Source organism: Pezoporus flaviventris, unplaced genomic scaffold (genome assembly GCF_033815535.1).
Source record: "Pezoporus flaviventris isolate CSIRO_AGI_PZ_B2104156 unplaced genomic scaffold, CSIRO_AGI_Pfla_v1 ptg000029l, whole genome shotgun sequence".
NCBI classification, from domain to species: Eukaryota; Metazoa; Chordata; class Aves; order Psittaciformes; family Psittacidae; genus Pezoporus; species Pezoporus flaviventris.
Genome location: NW_026892577.1, coordinates 2191241 through 2210217, shown reverse-complemented (window position 1 = coordinate 2210217; position 18977 = coordinate 2191241). Strand labels below are relative to the sequence as shown.

The window sequence follows — 18977 nt, the reverse complement described above, 5'->3', positions numbered from 1 at the left end:
CAGCAGGTGACTTCTGCACTTGAGGGACACTATCCATTCACTCGTCTACTTAGTAGCTATCAACAGGCATCTGTGGCTGTTCCTGTGACTGTCAGATGACTACCAGTGGTCTAATTGTGAAGTACAGTTACCTCAAGCTAAACACAGAGTGCATGACACGCTGATACAGCACCCAAGGAGAAAGAGATGATTTAAAGCTCACAGACACGTTCCCTGCTAAAGAGCTGTATTTCTAAGTGAAACTGGGGACTGAGATACATACTTTCAAAGAGCTGAGAAAATTCAAACGTAGTTGAATATGAAGAATAAAGCGAGACAGCCCCTCATCTGGGGAAAAACAGTACGTTACTTGTTAACTAGAACCTTGAATTACCAGTCACGGGCAAAGAGCTTTTGGGAGGAGCTTTGGGGTTTTGCTCTCTGTACGGTGCGATCGGGACCCTGCCAAACGACGCGCTGAGGTCTGCAGGCTCCCCAGGGACACTTCCTGCTCAACATACAGGCTACCGGGTGCAGCAGGAACCGGCCAGAGCATAAAGCAGCCCTGTGCTGGGTACCCACGCCTGCTCCGGAGCCCACACCAAGCGCTACCACGGAACCAGTGTCCGGTCACCCGCGGGTCGGCCGCGCCGCGCTGGAGACAACCAGAAGTTTCCAGCCGGGCAGCTCCTCCGCGTCCCTCCTCCTCCTCCGCGTCCCTCCCCCGTCCCTTGTCCCTCCTCCGCCGCTTCCAGACACTTCCAGCCCCGCGCCTCCGCCCCCCGCGCCCCGCGGCGGATAAAGCCGCCGGTCCGGCGCCCCCGCCCGGCATTGGGCGCACGGCTCGGCCGCGGCGTTGGCTGTTCCCTTCGGACCCGGCCGGTCCTGGTCCCCGGCCATGAGCGCCGCCGCGCAGTCCCCGCCGCCACCGCCGCAGATGGAGGGTAGCGCCGAGCCGCTGCCCCCGGGTTGGGAGATCAAGATCGACCCGCAGACGGGCTGGCCCTTCTTCGTGGATCACAACAGCCGCACCACGACATGGAACGACCCGCGCCAGCGGGCGCCGGCGCAGGTACGGCGGGTGGCACCCAACCGGGTCCGTGCCTGGGACGGGGGCCGGCCCGCGGGGGGCACCGGAGGAAGGGTTGTGGGGGTCATGGCGCTGCGGTGGGGAGGGCAGGAGCTGCCTTTTGTCCCTGACGCACTGCAGTCCCTTTTTTGTGCATTCAATCACCCGATCCCTCGGCCGTGGTGGTTATTTAAAGTTGGTTCTGCCCGCCCGGCCTGCCGGGGAAGACGCGAACCTTGCTTTACTTTTCAGCTGTGAGCAGCCCAGGTCACGAACGTCCTTTATAAAAGGAGAAACCCGGCCAGGACTTCACTTGTCAACTTGTTTCCCTTCTCTTTTCATTCCTTTTTTTTTTCCCCTCCCCTTATTTCTCGTTGTTTTCCTGAGCACAAACTGTCTCGGTAGCTGTCTGCTCTGCTTTGATTCTCCAGCGTGCTCCGAGAAAAGCCCTATCTTAGTCCAAATATGTCCATGGAAGGAGAGGCGCGGTGGGGGGGAGCTGCCGTGATTCCGTCTGGGGCCCTCAGGAACGGCCCGTTCGGGTCCGGTTCTCCCGGTTTGGAGCAATCCAGAGCAGTGACCGTGGGCAGAAAGTGCTGGAAACTTGAGCCCGGTGGGAAAGCGACTCCCTCGGGATCCCCTTGAGCTCCTCAGCGCGCAGCACCGCTTCGCCCCGGGCACGCCGGGGTTACCGGCCCCCCTGGTCCTTCCAAGGGTTGGGGCTGTGCTGGGCCCCCCGGCTGGCCCGGAGCCCGGGCGGGCTGACTCGGGGAGGAGGCACCGAGGGAGGACAGGACAGGACCGGGGGCTTGCTGGGTGCGGAGCCCCCGGTGCGGTCCTCAACGGGAGCCGCAGAGTGTCTCCTGCCCCCCTTCTCCTTGGCCTCGCATGCAACACACGGCTCAAACCGCTCAGTAAATGCGCTTATTTTAAGAACTTAATAGGTCTTAGAATTTCCCGAGGGAGAAGCTCGGTGTGAGAGCAGCCCGGTGTGGGAAAGAAAGGAAAGGGATGTGCTTTTCTATCACAAATCAACCCCCCTTTCAACTTGTGAGGGGCTGGTGCATTTGCTCTAGACATTGACGACATAGTTTTAGTAGTAATACAAAGAAGTCTTAGCAAAATGTGATTTGAGAGTAGGAATATTGACACCGGCATTGGAAAAAGTGCTTCAGCTCCCTTTTGGAGGCACCGTCTTCCTGCTGTCATGAGGCACCCACTAACAGTGGCTCTTAAGGCAATAAAACTAACAAATAGGACGGGGTTTGGAACCATAAAACAGCGTCTGTTTACTCAAAGGCTTGTGTTGTGGGACTAGAAACCCATTTAACAGAAAAGCCCCATTTAAACTGCTTTCGTTAATGGGGTGAAAACAGAGTTTGAAGTAGGCTGATGGGTGAGTGCTCTGCAGGAGTGGGTGCCCGAGACAAAACAAGTTTTCACCCCTATCTGACCTGGAATCTGTGGTAATGAAAAGCGCCTCTGCTTGTGCCAGCCTGGGAGGAGGGTTATTATACACAGCAAAAGCTGCACCTGCTTTTGAACAGCTCTTGTGGGATACACGTTTTTCCAAGCAGGAAAATCTGTTCCTGCTCCCTGTAGGCAGGAATGTGGGTGCGCTTTGGGATCTCTCATTGGGAGAGAGGGAGAGAAATGCTTCCAGAGATGAATACGGAAAATTGTTGGGTTTAGCGAGTTCAAAGAAAAACCCCCTCCAGTTCCTGGTGGTAGGTGCAGTGCTTAACTGATCTCATAGAGTCACTTGTCAGAGCCTTGAGTTAAGAATGTCTGCTGGAATTAATGGACAGCTTCTGAAATCATTTAGTACCACACAGTGGTACCCAGTGCATTTCACAAGGACAGGTACAATTAAGCAGAAGGATCTAAGCAAAGGCCTAAGCAAAGTATTCTTTTTCCTAAGTACTGTTTTCTTCTCTAGACAATGCCAAAGAGCACAAGATTAACCACTAACGCTGCATTTCAAATCCAGCAGTGATTTCTGAAGGTATAATTTCTTTTCTTTTAACCCAAACAGGTAGGAAAGCCAAAGTCACAGATGTAGGCAGAAAGAGAGACTGGATATGAACAGCTTTCTGATTTCCCTTGTTCTCCGCCTAGCTCAGATGAGAACTTGGGGGTTTTAGAAGTGATCTGAGAACTGCAAAAGCTGGCTGTGTGTGTCAGACTTCATGCACCTTTTCAGGAATGATTATACAAATATCAAACCTGTTCTGACTTTTATCTTGGCCTTGCTTTCATTGCAGTTAGCCAGTGAAACTAGCATTTTTTAATCACCTTTATGGTGGTGTTTAATTAACCCTTGCACTATATCTATTGATGTTCTCTTTCTGAATATTTGTTCCCATTTCTGAAGAGATGTAGCCAACAAAATGAAGCAGAGGACAAGGGGGAATGGCTTTAACCTGCCAGAGGGGAGACTGAGATGAGCTCTTAGGCAGAAGCTCTTCCCTGTGAGGGTGCTGAGGCGCTGGCACAGGGTGCCCAGAGAAGCTGTGGCTGCCCCATCCGTGGCAGTGTTCAAGGCCAGGTTGGACACAGGGGCTTGGAGCAAGCTGCTCTAGTGGAAGGTGTCCCTGCCCGTGGCAGGGGGTTGGAACTGGATCAGCTTTAAGCTCCCTTCCAATACAAACCATTCTAGGATTCTGTGATTACACTGTAAGTGGAGAATGAATGGAGCACAGGGCTAAAGCTACCGGAGCTTTTCTATCTAAGTAATATAGCTGAGACAGTATTAGTAAGTCCATGGCAGGGGGTTGGAACTAGACGATGGTAAGGTCCTTTCCAACCCTAAGTATTCTATGATTCTGTGAAACCCCATTTTTCCTAAGTGGCTGACCTTGGTCTTCTCATTTACCCTAGACTTGACATCAGTGTAACTACACTGACTGCAGTAAACTGTACCAGGTAGATGATCAGGTAAAATAAGACATGGCTCTTTTAAAATTGTAACCCATGACAGAGCCACTTTATGTCAGCAGATTTTGGTTTTGCATTTAACTACGTGTTTTAGACACATCCCTCAATTCAGATGGCTCCCTGTTATTTTCTCAGGCAGTCTGGCCTTCTTTTACCCACCTGAAGGATGAGTGTCCTTCCTCTGCGCGTTTAGCTTTGTTTGCTGCAGTATAAGGCTGGACCAGGGAGACGTTCCTGAGAAAGAACAGAAAATCTCCAGTGAGAAACCAGCCATGACTCTGCAAATGGCTGAAAAACATCTATTAACAACACCTCCTGTAGACTAATGTTTTTCTTCCAAGTGTCCAAGGAGTTAATAGCAAGACATTCAAAGAATAAGGTACAGTCGATATCATGAAGCATGAATATGCAGACTTCTACTAAAAGTCTTCCCTAGCAATGTCACTCTTCTTATCTTTTCTTTGGTAGAATTATTGATTTCCTATGCTTATCTGTTGTTGGTATTAACTTATGCCATCACAGCTCAGCATACTTTCTGCAAGATTCATAGTGTTTAATTGCTTACTTGGTATTCCCCAAAGTGTTGATAAAAATAGCTTACGATTAAAGAAGAAAACAAGGCTTTAAGTATTTATTGATGTCGCTCCCATATGTTGTTTCCACATGCAGTAAACCCAGTGGGGAATACTGCAACTAAAAATAGACCAAAGGAATTGACTGTACTGAGCTTCACCGAACTACTACTGCAGTGATCGATAGCTCACTAATGCTTTGGGTTTGAGATAAAAGCTCTACCAGCCACAAAGTCTGGGAGCAGTCCTAATAGGGATATATTTATTGGGTGCAACAGGGACTGCACAGGCCTAAACAATGGAAGAAGCCATGTCACCCTCTAACTGATGGCTTCATTGGTATTTGGGGGACTACACCTAAGTTTCCATCCTTGCCCTTCATGACTGATACATCTCTTTTCTCTCCGCTTCCCCAAATAAGACTTAAGTCACTCAATTCCCATCTCTTTAGCAGTGAACTTATTTTTGAGCGCTGACTTCTCACGTTCAAGTTGACTGAAAAGTTCTTGGAAGACCAAATTAGAAATTTCAGTGGAAGTTCAATACTTCCGAAACTCGGCCGTGGTTCGCATCAGTGGAAGGGGATGCTAGACTAGGTAACAACTTAGGCCTCTTTTGCCTGCAGTGGTTTTTACATTACTTTGCTGATACACATTGTCACAAGTTACTGGATTAAAAAGGTACTGTATACACAGAAAAGTATATGAGGGGAGATTGAGATTAGACATCAGGCAGAAGCTCTTCCCTGTGAGGGTGCTGAGGCGCTGGCACAGGGTGCCCAGAGAAGCTGTGGCTGCCCCATCCCTGGCAGTGTTCAAGGCCAGGTTGGACACAGGGGCTTGGAGCAAGCTGCTCTAGTGGAAGGTGTCCCTGCCCGTGGCAGGGGTTGGAGCTGGATGAGCTTTAAGGTCCCTTCCAACACAAACCAGTCTGTGATATATGCAAGAGTGAGAAAATTATCATCAGGGGATTTTGCGGCTTTGTCTGGACCCCCTGAAGCTGCTTTGAGTAGTTATTTAAGGGCCCCTTTAATAGAACGTGGTAAGCATAGAGTTAATTTATGGAGATGCCAGTTGATGGGAAAACAAGGGGTGGATCAAATCTGATATAAGAGAAAGGAGCAGAAAGAAATGACGCTGGAAACAACGTGGCGATCTCTGTGCAGGCATGCAAGAGGAGAAGCAAGGACGGACGGTCTTGCATGGTTCTGTGTAAGTCCTGACGCAGCACACCCCTTATCTAAAGGAGACGGGAAGAATACTCGTGCCAGGTGGCAGCATTATCTAGGAATCACATTTTTAACACACATACACAGGCAGGACTTTTCCATAACCACACGGCAAAAATAGATTTGCTCCCACTTGAACCGTGATAAGGCAGGTAACAATCCAATACACGTTGTGGTATATAGACAGTATCACTTCATAGGTAGGCTCTGTCTCCTTCTTCTGTGGCAGCTATGCCCTCTGGTTGTGCCAAATTAAATGGAGATACAAAAATGGAAGAAATGGCTTGTTCACACAAATTGCATTGGTTATAATTGAAAACCCCTGTCTCTTCAATTATGTTGTAGAAGCTGTTGGTTTCTTTTGATTCTCACTTAGCTTTACAGACAGGAAAATGAGACATGGGGTGGTGAAGCGACTTGTCTAGCATCACCCAGCAGGTTGGGCAGCATGAAAGTGCATTTTTATGGCTGGTGACAAGGCCTTATAATTGATAAATAGGGTGCAGTGTAGCCAGTGTTTTTATGGTGTTGGAAAATCGCTGTTTGAGGAAGTGAAGTCAGAGAAGTGCTGTGTGCAAAATGAATCCCAATGAGATGTAAACCCGGGCTATAACCTGTGACTTTCAGTTGTTAGCTACTTATTCTCCTGGTTGTCAAGGGGCATTGGTTTGCAAATTCTTGAGGCTTGTGCTTTTTTCTGTGTTCCAAATTTCTGGCTCCTCTAATAGCAGGAGAGCACCAGGTTGAACACCTGCTTCTTAGGTAAGCAGGCAGTGAACAGAAATAACTGTATAAAGTGTGTTGTTCTCATTGCCCTTGACAAGGATACTTCTGTGAGTGCTCTAAAGAGCTTTTCTTTAACCTCGTCCTTTAAAGCTGACAGAATGGGTGGTGATCCCGGTTCTCTCTTCAAGAGTGTTCTGCTTTCTGTAGCAGTCAGTCATTGCTTCTTGCTCTGAACATGTTCGGTTTGGCCTGTTGGATGCCTTCTGTGCATGGGCCAACTCATGGGCATGAAGGGCAAGTGTTGTCATGTCTGTACCAAGGCATTTTAGCCTAAGAAAGAATCATCCTGGTGATCAAATAAGAACAGTTTTAGTTTGTGAAACAAAATTGGGCTGTAAGATAGCCAACATATTTGCTCCAGTAAGGCTTTCTGCTCTGGAAAGCTTAGGATTAGAGTTCTCCTTCAATTTTTGGTTCTTTATTTCTAATGACATCATTGTGCTTCATCAGATAGAGCCTGTGCTAATGTAATGCTTGTCTAATACGACATGATAATTACAAGAGAGAACAAAAGGCCTGTTTGCCTACACATGTATTTGTTAGGAAATAAAACTCAGCATTCAACAAGTAAAACATCAAAAGCGGCTTGGCGGATAAATGGGTTACATGATGTGACCAAGTTCTACTGAGACAGCTCATGCGACTAAGCTTATTCATGGATTCCTTCAGTCATTAGCTAATGATATCTTGCTCTAATGCCTGTGTGCTCAGTGTGTATATTTAAGCACAAATTGTGAGTAGAAGAGTGAGAATGTAAAACTCCTCAGTGGCTAAAGCACAGCAGTGGGAGGCTTGGGGTCAGCACTGAGAGCAAATCCCTTCCACCTTCCCACTTGTATAGTTCCCTGGGAACTATATGTATATAAATGAAAATAAATATATATATTTAAATAAAATACTATATGTATATAAATGAAATGTATTTCATGCTAATATTGTACTATGAATGTGTTTAAACACAAAGCATTGTTGAGAAACTCCTTAGAAATACTTGGACATGCTGATTTCTGTTGGTAGCAAAGCTAGCGTAGTGGTTTTGATTCATCTAGTTAGTGCAAGAGAAAAGGGTAGGGGGAAAAGTGCGGCAAAAAAGAAAATACAGGGGGATATGGAATGCAGTTCTGATGGTTAAACTATTGCCTTTCCATGACATAAAGTGGTATTTCTTTTTAAATAAATAGAGTTGGTGCATCAACCTTAGATTTGAATATTAGGTGCTACTGGCTTTTTTGGTTATTCATGACAATTTCTGATAAAATAGATTTGAGTATGCAAAGAAAGATATATGCAAAGAGAACTTGTTGTATTTCAGTCACTTATTTTAGTTACATTGTGTTGTGAAAGAACAGAATCATTTTACTCCTTTCTCCCTAGATAATGGATCTGGGCTTAAACTCATGAGAAGTGTGCTCTCATGTCAGATTTTGTCAGATCCTGGGATTTTTGCAGTCATTTGAGCAGCTAGAATTCCTTTATTTGCGTGATGCTCTTTACAGAAGCAGCTTAAAAATATAGAGCTGTACTGAAAACAGTAGAGTTTCTATTTGCAATCAGAGAGAATTCATTTCTTGGTAATGCTGGTGAAATCTGTGATCCTTTGCTAGATCATAGTTAACAAAACGAGTACAGTTTAAGTATTTGCATCGTTGCTCTGCAAGAGCTCCAGAGGCGCTACATGTGTGTACAATACATAACATGCTTTAGAGAGCTGCATTTACTGCACTACAAATAATATCAGACTTGCTTTTTAATTTTTTTTCCTGTAGACCATTTTAGTAGGAGAGGAATGAAAAACGTCTCATGCAAGGAGTCTCAGAAGGGAGATTCTGAGTCAGGTGCAACTGCCCTAGCGTGCGCACAGAATACTCTTGAGATTTCACTCTCTTGGTACAGCCATCTGGATGACTCAGTGGCAATTTGCTGGCATCAGCAGTGACTGAATTTGCAGGTTTCTTTTGTTTCCGTCTGGAATAACACTTAAGCAGTCGCTGGGCACATCAGGAGTCGCGCATGCCATTATCCGCTCCGGATGGATAGTACAGCTGTCCTGGCAGTTTTGTTGCAAGGTTGTCTGTTTCTCTTGCTGTCACTTTGCCATTCCACTGGCACGCAGTGCAAGAACTCGCTTCAAATTGGAGCAAGTTGGAGGATTTCAGCATCACTCCTGACCGTGCCCTTCCCATGGGACGCCAACAGGAGGATGTGGGGGGATGAAGTGTTTTTTCCAGTTGCACAACTTGTGCTGGCTGCACCTTTATTTATCGTGGTGATGGCCTCACAACACAAGCATATGTCCTCGTCCCCTGTCATTCCTCCTGAGCAGATCTCCAGCACGGCTTGGCCACAGTGCAGCGATGCTTTTTGCTCTTGTTTGATTGTCTATGATGAGTCCTGAAATGGTGGATCAGGTCTAGAGTTTCCATTGGTGGTCCAGGCTACCAGAAATGTAGCCCACAACTGGTGTCAATGTTTCTGAGCTGCTACCTCAAATCTCTGTTTGGGGATTCTGCCTGTTACATGTAAACCAAGCGTGTGATCACAGCCAGGATTCCTGCAGTGCTGATGGTCAGTCCTGCTACTAGGAGAAAATCCATCGATACTCTGTTGCTTATAATTATTCTCAGTTTTATTGTCAAAGAAAGAACTTGATTTCCTTGGATGAAGGCAGATACATTTGATAGCAGGCAAATAAAGCCAAAAAATGGCCATGTTTGATCTCCTGGCTGCCTGACCTGTGAAACAGGAATTAAACCATTCAAAGGGAGTCCACAATCTCTGCAGCATTAGGATGAGAGGTTTCCAGAGCTGGATTCCCTTCCTCCCCCTTGCTGCAGTGTCCCCAGGCACACCCGAGCTTCTCCTGAAGTCTTCCAGAACCTGTTAGTCCAGGCTCCCTTGCACAAAACAGACTGGCTCTGGCCACAAGCCTGACTGCAGGGGTACTGGGATCCACATGCACCAAGAACAACATCAACAACCGGGATCCACATCACTAAGAACAAACCCAAGCTACTACTAAGTGTTGAAGAGACCAGTGTGGGTCAGGAAGAGCAGTTGTGATGAGAGCATCTGATCTTTCTGCCTCAGACCTGCTGACCATGGAGAAAAGAAAGGGGACACTGCATTTGTTCCTCCACTGAGGACTGCTCCAGTACGATGGCACTGCAGAGAGACACAAGCAGAAATTCCTCTGTGGTTAGCAGACCGGACTACAGGGGAAAAAAGCTTGGAACAAAGGATCGACTTGAAATACTGACTTTCCACAGGATCAGCACAGGTTGTCTGAAGCTGTAAGAATAAATAACAAATGATGAGAGTATAGTTTATGTTGTGGCTCTTAAGGAGGGGTCAGTGTTTCCATTTAAAAGTATTAAGTTTGCCAGAAGTTTCACTTCGGACACAAACTGAATGGTTTGAGAAAGCAGTCCAACCTGATTTTTTCCTTTGGTTTTGGGCTGCTGCTTCTGTATTTCTTACCAGGGCTTAAGTTGCAGAGGCAAATCTCTCAGACTGTTAAATGGTTCAAAACAAGGGTAGCCACAAGGGTCTGAAAATGAAGCCCATGGGCAGACTCCTAAGAGAGGAGACTGCCCATGTTGAAGCCTTGGCAGTGATTTATCATAGAACAGTTTGGATTGGAAAGGATGCTCAGAGGTCCTCCAGTCCAACCCCCCTGCAATCATTGCGGGCTACTCCAAAAGACTGAAGGTTTTATCCCCAAATGGAGCAGTTCAAACCATGGCAGACCCCTCAAATGCCAAGAGAGAGGAGCTGGCAACTAATCCCCTAGGGCAGATCTGCTGTACAGCCCGGTGGAGCAGAGCAGGAGTGGCTGAAACCCTTCTCCTGTTGGGGCATCTGTGGGTACTGCTGTGCCCACCCAGCTCCTAACCCCTTCCCAGCCCCGACCCTTCCCATGGGGAGTTTGGACAGCACTGGAAGTGAGTGAATCTCCTTTTTATAGCTGTGGGTGGCTGGCTGTGAACGCTCAGGTTTCACCCGCCGCCTGCTCCCTCTGTCAAGGGAGCCTGTGCCGGGGAGCAGCTGGTGCATGCGGGGCGCAGAATGCATCGAGTCGGTGCTCAGCGGCAGCAAGGTGCTGCTTCCCACTCTGGAATCATCAGTTTTCCCTCCCTGCTCGGCTCCGCTCTCCCAGCAGACATTTGGCAGGGACACAGCCCTGCATTGTTGTTAGCTGAGAGCACCTCACATCTATTTTTCCGGCAAATGCAATTTGCTGGCATCACCGCGCTTCCCTCCGGATCCCGGGAGAGGTGGCTGCCGGGAATGCTGTGGATCTGGGGTTGTGATAGTGGAAGGTAAACTGGCAAAGGGTTGTTGGTGATGGGGGTCCTGAAACCCTTCCCCAGACGGTGTGTGTTGGGCAGAGGAACGTGGCTTCCCTGCAGGGTGGATTTAAAATGACTCACTGTCGGCGGTGGATCCTGGTGCAGACCTTGGCATGAGATCATCCTTGTTCTGCAACTGGAAAAGCCAACTTCAAGTTACTTCTCTGTGTGAAGTTTCTAGGCCTGGATCTCCTCTGTGCCCCTTGCAGAATGTTTTCCTTTTTAGTGAGTAAAAGGAAATGCAACATCCGGGCTCTGACTTTGATCTTGTTCCTTTTAGTACTCTTATCTTTATTTTATTAGCTTACCTAAGTAAGAGCCTTTATTCTCTGCAGTTTATTGCTCACAGGAATTCTCAGGAATCGCGTTTTAAGGGGACATTCATATGGGAAGAGCACTCAAAATCTGGTTGGTGAAAGGGTTAATTCCTCATGAATTAGTATGTTAATGAGTCCAGTCCAGAAGCAACACTAAATATTTCTGCAGCTTAAACACCCCTTTAAAAATAGGGTTTCCAACACTTGCACCATATGTCCCCTTATTAAATTCTCCTCTTACTGAATAATGACATTACCCTCTGAATGACAGAGGTGCTTGTTACATGATCTGACTTACAGATACATCTGGAACTTAGCCCTCGCAGGGCCTCAAAATAGAATGACCGATGCAGGAAGAACTTACTAGAGGACTTGTGAGGGCTCTTAGTACAAACCACTTCCACCCTTGCCAGAGCTTTGACATTGTCCAGTGAGCATATGCAGACAATACAGGGGTTATTTTATCTTGCTTTTCAGCATTTTCCTCTTCATTATCCTGTCTTCCCTTCTCCCTCAGTATTTACTGAACCGGATCCTCCCCTCGCTGAAAGGGAGTATATTGTGCAGTATGCAGCAGCAGTAACTCTTTATATAGCCAGTGGGAAGAACAATGCCAACAAACATTGTGCTTCTGATGGGGTTAGGCTCCCATCAAAGTATCTTTTCAGATGTTATCTATAGGCTGGCTTCTGAGAGGTGTTAAAGAAATGCCTCTGGTCCTGTGGGCACTTGTTTGAATTGGAGGAGCTCCATCTGAAGGGGGTGGGCTGGTGGCTAAGCACAAGTAATGCATGATAAATAAGAAATGCTGTTGTAATTAGGCAGGTATTTTAAAGCCTAAGTTGGTATTCGGGGGGGGGTGGGGGGGGTGAAAGCCTCATACATAAGCAGACTTACTAGCTTCCTTTCTTCTTTTGCATGCAGACCTGGGGTGTGAGCACCTGCTATTAGCTGCACAGACGCAAAAGTGCCTGAACTTCTCCTATAGAGCTGATGCCACTTTTAGGACAGACCTTTAGCATTGTATTGAGCTACCAACAAGCGCAATGTGATGTTTTTAACTTCTAGGAAAGCCAGTCATCAGCAAATGGTCCATCTCGTGATAGCCCCAAGCAGGCACCAGCAAGAGAAGTAAACATAGGATATCCCAAGCTCCGGGCCGGCTATATCCCTATTCCTGTTATCCATGAAGGCATCGACGGCAGACAGCAGCACCCGTGCTTCTCTGCTCCGCAGCCCGGTGTGCAGCGGTACAAGACAGAAGCTGTCCCTACCACGGTGCAGGCACAGCCACCTCTGAGGGGAGCCTATGCTGGCCCCGAGTCCCCTCCAAGGGGACCGGTGGAGGCTTCTCAAGCGGATAAACAATGTGGACAGACACCGGCAGCTGCAGCAGCCCCAGCGCCGGCCGCGCACGGACCCGAGGTAACTTGTCAGTGTTGCTGGGGTGTGTTTGCATTGGTCTTCGCAGCATGTATGACCTGAATGTCACACGGGTAGTTGATCCTTCAGAAAGCCAGACTTGCCACAGGATTACATTTTCCCAATACTTCCCAAGAGTATTCAAATGCAAAAGTGCACAGTCAGGGCAGCATAAATATGTGAGGTTTTTTTCCTAGCGTGGCCTGCTTTTGGTCTGCAGTGATTCTGCAGAAATAAATGCATGGAGATGGCTTCTGCAGAAGGACAGCCTCTGAGCTGTGAGGCCCTGCAGCAGGGGAGGGTTGTTCTGGGGTTTATTCTGCTTCCAGCATAAGTGGAGGACACAGACAGGTTCCTGTGTTCTGCACCATGACTCAGAAAGTGAAGTGAACAAAAGTGGGAGAGACAGAAATAAAAGTGGCCAGGCAGCTAACAAGCCAGGCCACTTCAGAAGTGCTACTGCTGTGATCTTTGCTTGCCAATTTAATACTTCAGTTGTATTAAGCATATGGATTTGCATACATATAGCTTTAAAAGTGAATTGTAAAGGAATTTGGTTCTTCAGAGGTGTGTTAAGAGTATTTTCAAGCTATGGACTTCATTGAACAAAAGAGTCACCCTGCTTGCTTTGTGTGTCAGGAGGTAGGATTTTGGTTTGCCTGTTCTCTCTGGAGAATGAGCAGAATTGGTGCTCCTGTAGTACATGGAAATACCAACCTCATCTTTATTCAAAGTAAGATGAGCAGGAAACGCAGCCTTGACCAGGCTGAAAATGTATCATCAGGTCTGTAATTCAGCAGTGGTGGAGTCTGAACAATGTAATTAGAAGTCTGTTAGCAGGTTTCTCAGCTGTCTTGGCTAACGATGCCATCTCCATGCAATATCAGGGCAAGAGGCTCAGCTTTTCCTTCTCCCCACACTGTTCAGCTTTGTCTTGTACGCAGAGTGCCTTTAGGAGCATGCCTTCTGTGCCTCTTCCTGAAGTCCTCCAACAAAACTAGTGAGGACCTCAGAACTTGCTGTTACAGACTTAGGGAGCATGGTGTGGGTATCAACTGACCAGAGCCTGTGGTGGTGGCCTCGTTGACATGGGGTTTAAAAGCACGAATCATGGCAGTGATGGATACCATAATACAAACCAGCATTTAACTTACTTATTCAAGGTTGCTCTTTCATGGGCAGCTGAGCAGCTCACCAGCACCAAATGAGGGGTTTTGCACCCCTTCCTCTTCTTGCCCATCCTTCTCTTGCTTTCTGGCTGTGTTGTCCTGCTCTCTCCTCTGCCAGCTCCAGGCTGACCTGGCCTTTCACTGAGACGTGTAACAAACCCATCAGGAAATGATTTTGTTCCTCTTACTTAGAGAGTGAAACTGGTCAGAAAATAGCCTGACAGCTGCTGGAGTTGGTGCACAGTATTTGGGGTGATGGATTGGCCATAGCAGGAGGTGGGAGAGAGCTGTGAGCAAAGTGCAGACCCACAGCCTAGAACACGCTGGAAGCTGGATTCTGCAGCTTGCTTCTGCTAACAGCAGGTCTGAGCTAGTGCAGCTCACTCGCTGCCAAGGGGCTAAGGTGTTGCAAGGTCCTAGGGGGAAAAAGGGAGCATGATCCGTATATGCATTGCCATTGCCTGCTACTGAGTTAATTACATGCTTCTAAAAAACCCCAAACCAAACCAAATCTGCTAGTGTGGCTGGAATCAGAAGTCTAAATGCTGTGTGCCTCTGGTAGGGGGTTGTTTTTGTTTCCAGCGTATAATTTGTTTGCTTAACTTTAGCTTACCTCAAATTTAACAGGTTTAGACAGGAACAGCCATGCAAAAGCAGCAACCATTCTGACTGAGCATCCACTCCCTGCTCATTTGAGGGCTGGGAATGCTGTAGCTCAGGTTTCTACTTGTTATAATGATGCTCTCACAACTTCTGCGGTTTGTCTAGAGAGGTCTTTCACTAAAAAAACAAGGAAGTGCATGCCGGAAACAAGAGTTCTGTTTCTGTTACCGTCTCCTTTTCTCTTTGGAAATGGAAAGTACTGTGAGCACAGAGTTTACTAATGGATTTTGTTTTCGTGGCAGCCTCAATGTCCTGGAGCTCCTGATTCTGCAACCTCTTCCCCTCAGTCCTCTGGCAGACCCAACGCAGGGAGCCATCAGCTTCCTCGCGGTTATATTCCAATTCCTGTGATCCATGAAAACATCCAGCGGCAACCAGCGCAGGTGTACCACCAGGCACAGAAGACACACTACCCTGCCCAGCAGAGCGAATTCCAAGCCCACCAACCAGTGTTCCACAAAATCCAACCAGATGAGAGGGAGCCGAAGACAACACGAGCGCAGTCTCCGTTCAGGATGGCCCAGAGAGGCTCATCGAGCCGTGACAGTTCACCGGCCAGAGTTACCACCCAGATACAGCCCCCGGCACCCATCAGAGTGCAAACAGTTGTAGACAGACCCCAGGTATGTAGAGCACGGAAGAGACTTACAGTCCAGGTAGTTCGTTCAGTGTAGAGCTGAGAAATCAGCTTGTACTTGATGTAAAGCAGTCTCTATTCTGGATTTAAACAAGCTGGGAGACACTGAGATGATACTGGCAGCAAGTGGCTTTTCCATCCATCAGGAATGTGGGTTCTGTGGATCACTGAAATAGGATTTAGCACACAGTTTGATTTTCCTCTCGTCAGGGTATAATGTGGTGTAACGACACTGAGGTAGCTGATGTTGCATTATCTTTCTAAGAAGAAAATCAGGTCCGTGGGATTTGTGGCATCTATGTAAATAGACTTCATTGATGTCTCGGAACCATTTAGGATAGCATCAGGTGCACAGAGTAATTTTAGTTCTGAAGAAGGGATCAGCAAAACCTAGTCTTAGAGCTTTTTATTCTTCCCATATGAAGCGTGCTCTTGCTCATAGACCCTGTTGCTCACTGAAGAGTTTATCCATGTTAAAATTGTTACTAAAACTACTAAACCTACTGGGAATTTGACAAGTGTGTGTGTGTAAGGATGTGTTATAAAAACAAGCCTTGATTTCCTCTCTGGAGAGATTTCACATTAAACTGACAGCAGAACTAGGTTAATAGTTTTGAAAACCCAGGAGGTAGTACGGAACAATGAAGCCTTCAGATTTAATGGCACATTCTAGGTTATAATACTAATATATTTTTATGGGTGAGAATTGGAGCTCTCTGATCAAACTTTATTTTCGGTGGGTAAAGCAGTAACAGATTGTCAATGTAGGGCATTTACTTACTTGGTTTAAGTATAAATGTAGGTATTTTACTTAAGCCTTTTAAATATACCTTTCCAAAATCACTGTATATGTGCAAGAGTAAGTGAACAGGGTGGCAGATGGAAAATACAGATCTCATGAATTGCAGTTTTCTGCTAAGATTTCCAAGCTAATCTCAATTGCAAGAGATTCCTGATTTGATGACTCTTAGAGCTGTAGTAATCCCAGGCATTGTCTCCAGCCGCTACAGTGTAGTAAGATTGACATAGTAACCTCTGTGTGTAAATACTCTAAAGATAAAATCAGTAAAAATAAGCACAAACAACAAAAGGAATGTCCTGAAAACAGAAATGGGATGAGAATAGCTCAAAATGTGGTTAGAACTCAGCAAAGCAGTTGGCTTTTCAAGAAGCACCAGCTGTCGGTGAGGATGAAATCTGGACTGTGCTGCAGGCAGTTACAGCAAATCCTACTGACTGCATCAGGTGAGAGCTTTGCCCCTAGGGTCTTACAAAACTGCTTGTAGGGATGATTCCAGTGAGCATGGGCAGATTGGTCTTTGAGAGTTCACTGGTGCTTATGATCTGCAATAGCTTGAAAACAGTAAGAGAACTCTTCAGCACAGTGCTTTTTTAATGTTAGAATGGTAAAATTCAGCAGTGCACAGGAAAGATGAGTCATCTGGGGGGTGTGAAAATTGCACTTCTAGAAGCACAGAAAATGGAAGTTAGGTTCCTTCTTCAGAAGGAAATAAGGAGCATTGTTCATTGTGTCTCAACACAAACTTGCTTTGCTCACCAGGTTTCTCAGCAACAACAAATCCCACCTCAAGAGCCACCAAGACCATCCCCTGAAATCAAACCTGAGAACAAGGTAGTCCCACCACCCCCAGCTGAGGCACCATCATCATATATCCCAATCCAGATCACCCACCAAGAGCCGGATACTAAACTACCCGCCCAGAAGCCTCCAGCCATGGCAGAGAAAGCTGATAAAAGGGTTCCTGCCCCACCTAAGATGGTTCCCCCGCAGGAAAGGCCTCCTCCTCCTGAAGAGGTGGCAGCACCGAAGACGATGGAATCAGGAGAACCTCAAAAGCATCCTGGTGTGTTGAAAGTGGAGGCAATTCTGGAGAAAGTACAGATGCTTGAGCAGGCAGTCAACTCCTTTGAAGGCAAGAAAAATGACAAAAAATACTTGATGATTGAAGAGTATTTGACCAAAGAGTTGCTAGCCCTAGACTCAGTGGACCCTGAGGGTCGTCCGGATGTGCGCCAGGCCAGGAGAGATGGTGTAAGGAAGGTCCAGAATATTTTGGAAAGACTTGAACAGAAAGCAGAAGATGTCCCAGAACCTGTTCAAGTTGATGGACTTCAGCCAAATTTGCCAGAGCCTAAGCCACCACAGGAAATCATGGAGATTGAACCTGTGGTAGTCAAGAGCAAGGGAGATACCAGTAATAAAGATGCTAAAGAGGAAAGCAAAATGGAAAGACACCAGCCTGAAACTAAGGAAGAAGTGTTTACCAATCTCACCACTACGACAAACACATCTAATAACCCAACTGAACCATAGCCATGTGCTGAACTGAAAATCTCTCAGACTTTATAACTGAAAGTGTGTTTAAGTGAATTTTAAGTTGCATGCATTTCCAGAGCTCTTTTCAACTGGTTTTTAATCAACATAGCAGCTTGGGACACAGTAAACACTTTGTGGGGGAAGGAGGGAGCTAGAAAGAAAGTAATGCATTTATCCTTTATTCTTACACTATGTAAAAGACATCAAAATTAAACCCTGTATGTTAATCACTTTCAGAGCAGAGTAAAAAAACCCAAAGCAAGTACTTCAGGGTTAATCTTGATGCGTGTTGTTGAGGGTGTATTCTTCTGCAGGTGATTTTTGTAAAATCAGAGGCCTGCACTGTCAGAATACCTGTCCTTCTCTAAGCATAGCCACTCTTAACAGTAATGTTTTTATTTCTAATGTTCACAGTTGGGCACTTTAAGTAATGATGAATAGAAAGTGTGTAAGAAACTGTAGGGATATTTATATGTGTGCAGGACTTCAATGCTATATTTTAAGAGGGAAATAAAATAATATAGAAGCCTAATTTAGTCTTGTGATTTTATAAGCTGGAAATGGAAGGGCAGTCACGGGTTTCAAATGCACTCCTCTAAACACAGGTTTCTTTTAGGACACTGCTGTAGTCTGACAGCTGCTTTCTCATCAGGACCAAAATGTGCCCTTCTCCATTCACTTGCTCCCTTCTAATGTTGTTGCTGTATCACATAGGTGGATTGAGGAAAGAACTTGGCTTAGCATTTCCTCATTAGTTTTTTGTTCCCCCTCCCTCTGCCCTGGGAGTCACCATTTAACAGAAACGTTGCCAACATGAAGGAGTTGGTTTCTACTGCTGTTGTCCACAGAAACTTACTTTAAAGCATCTGCAAGGATGCTGGACTGGGACTCTTCATCAGGGGCTGTAGCAATAGGACAAGAGGTGATGGGTTTAAACTTAAAACAGGGAAAGATCAGGTTAGATATAAGGAAGAAGCTCTTTACTGTGAGGGTGGTGAGGCCCTGGCACAGGTTGCCCAAAGCAGTGGTAAATGCTCCATCCCTGACAGTGTTCAGGGCCAGGTTGGACAGAGCCTTGGGTGACGTGGTCAAGTGTGAGGTGTCCCTGCCCATGGCAGGGGGTTGGAACTGGATGATCTTAAGGTCCTTTCCAACCCTAACTATTCTATGATCTTGACTTGTTCTGCAATGTCTTTTATTAACAACTACTTCTGAATTTCCAGCTAAACACACTTTTATTCATAGAGCCAGTATGATGAAAGGTGCTAGAGCTGCCTGTGAACCACTTAGGTAATACTTCATGGTTGTTTGAAGTGATTAGCAACTTACTTACACTTAAGCAAGGGACATAAAACATATTTCGGCTACGTCCATGTAAAATGAAAGCAGCAGAGTCAGCCCAGTGAGTGCAAGGGATGAAGGGGGATGCGCAACCAAACTCCAGAAGTTAACTTTGACTTGCATTTGTAAAATGAACAAATCTTTTCTTAACCTGACAGCATGTTTATGAG

General features: G+C 46.4%; 1 protein-coding gene across 1 annotated transcript; it reads left to right on the top strand.

The window, feature by feature from the left end:
• Nucleotides 1-774: 774 nt before the first annotated feature.
• Nucleotides 775-17998, top strand: BAG3 (BAG cochaperone 3). Its single transcript, XM_061458616.1, has 4 exons — nt 775-1051; nt 12306-12662; nt 14734-15114; nt 16690-17998. Exons 1-4 carry the CDS (start codon nt 878-880, stop codon nt 17461-17463), a joined length of 1686 nt encoding a protein of 561 aa, XP_061314600.1. The 5' UTR covers nt 775-877; the 3' UTR covers nt 17464-17998.
• The last annotated feature ends 979 nt before the right edge of the window (nt 17999-18977 follow it).

Coding starts and splice junctions, on each gene's coding strand:
- BAG3 (XM_061458616.1), top strand. CDS start 878: ATGAGCGCCGCCGCGCAGTCCCCGCCGCCACCGCCGCAGATGGAGGGT. Junction 12,663..14,733: donor CGGCCGCGCACGGACCCGAG/GTAACTTGTCAG, acceptor TTTTCGTGGCAG/CCTCAATGTCCTGGAGCTCC. Junction 15,115..16,689: donor CAGTTGTAGACAGACCCCAG/GTATGTAGAGCA, acceptor TTTGCTCACCAG/GTTTCTCAGCAACAACAAAT.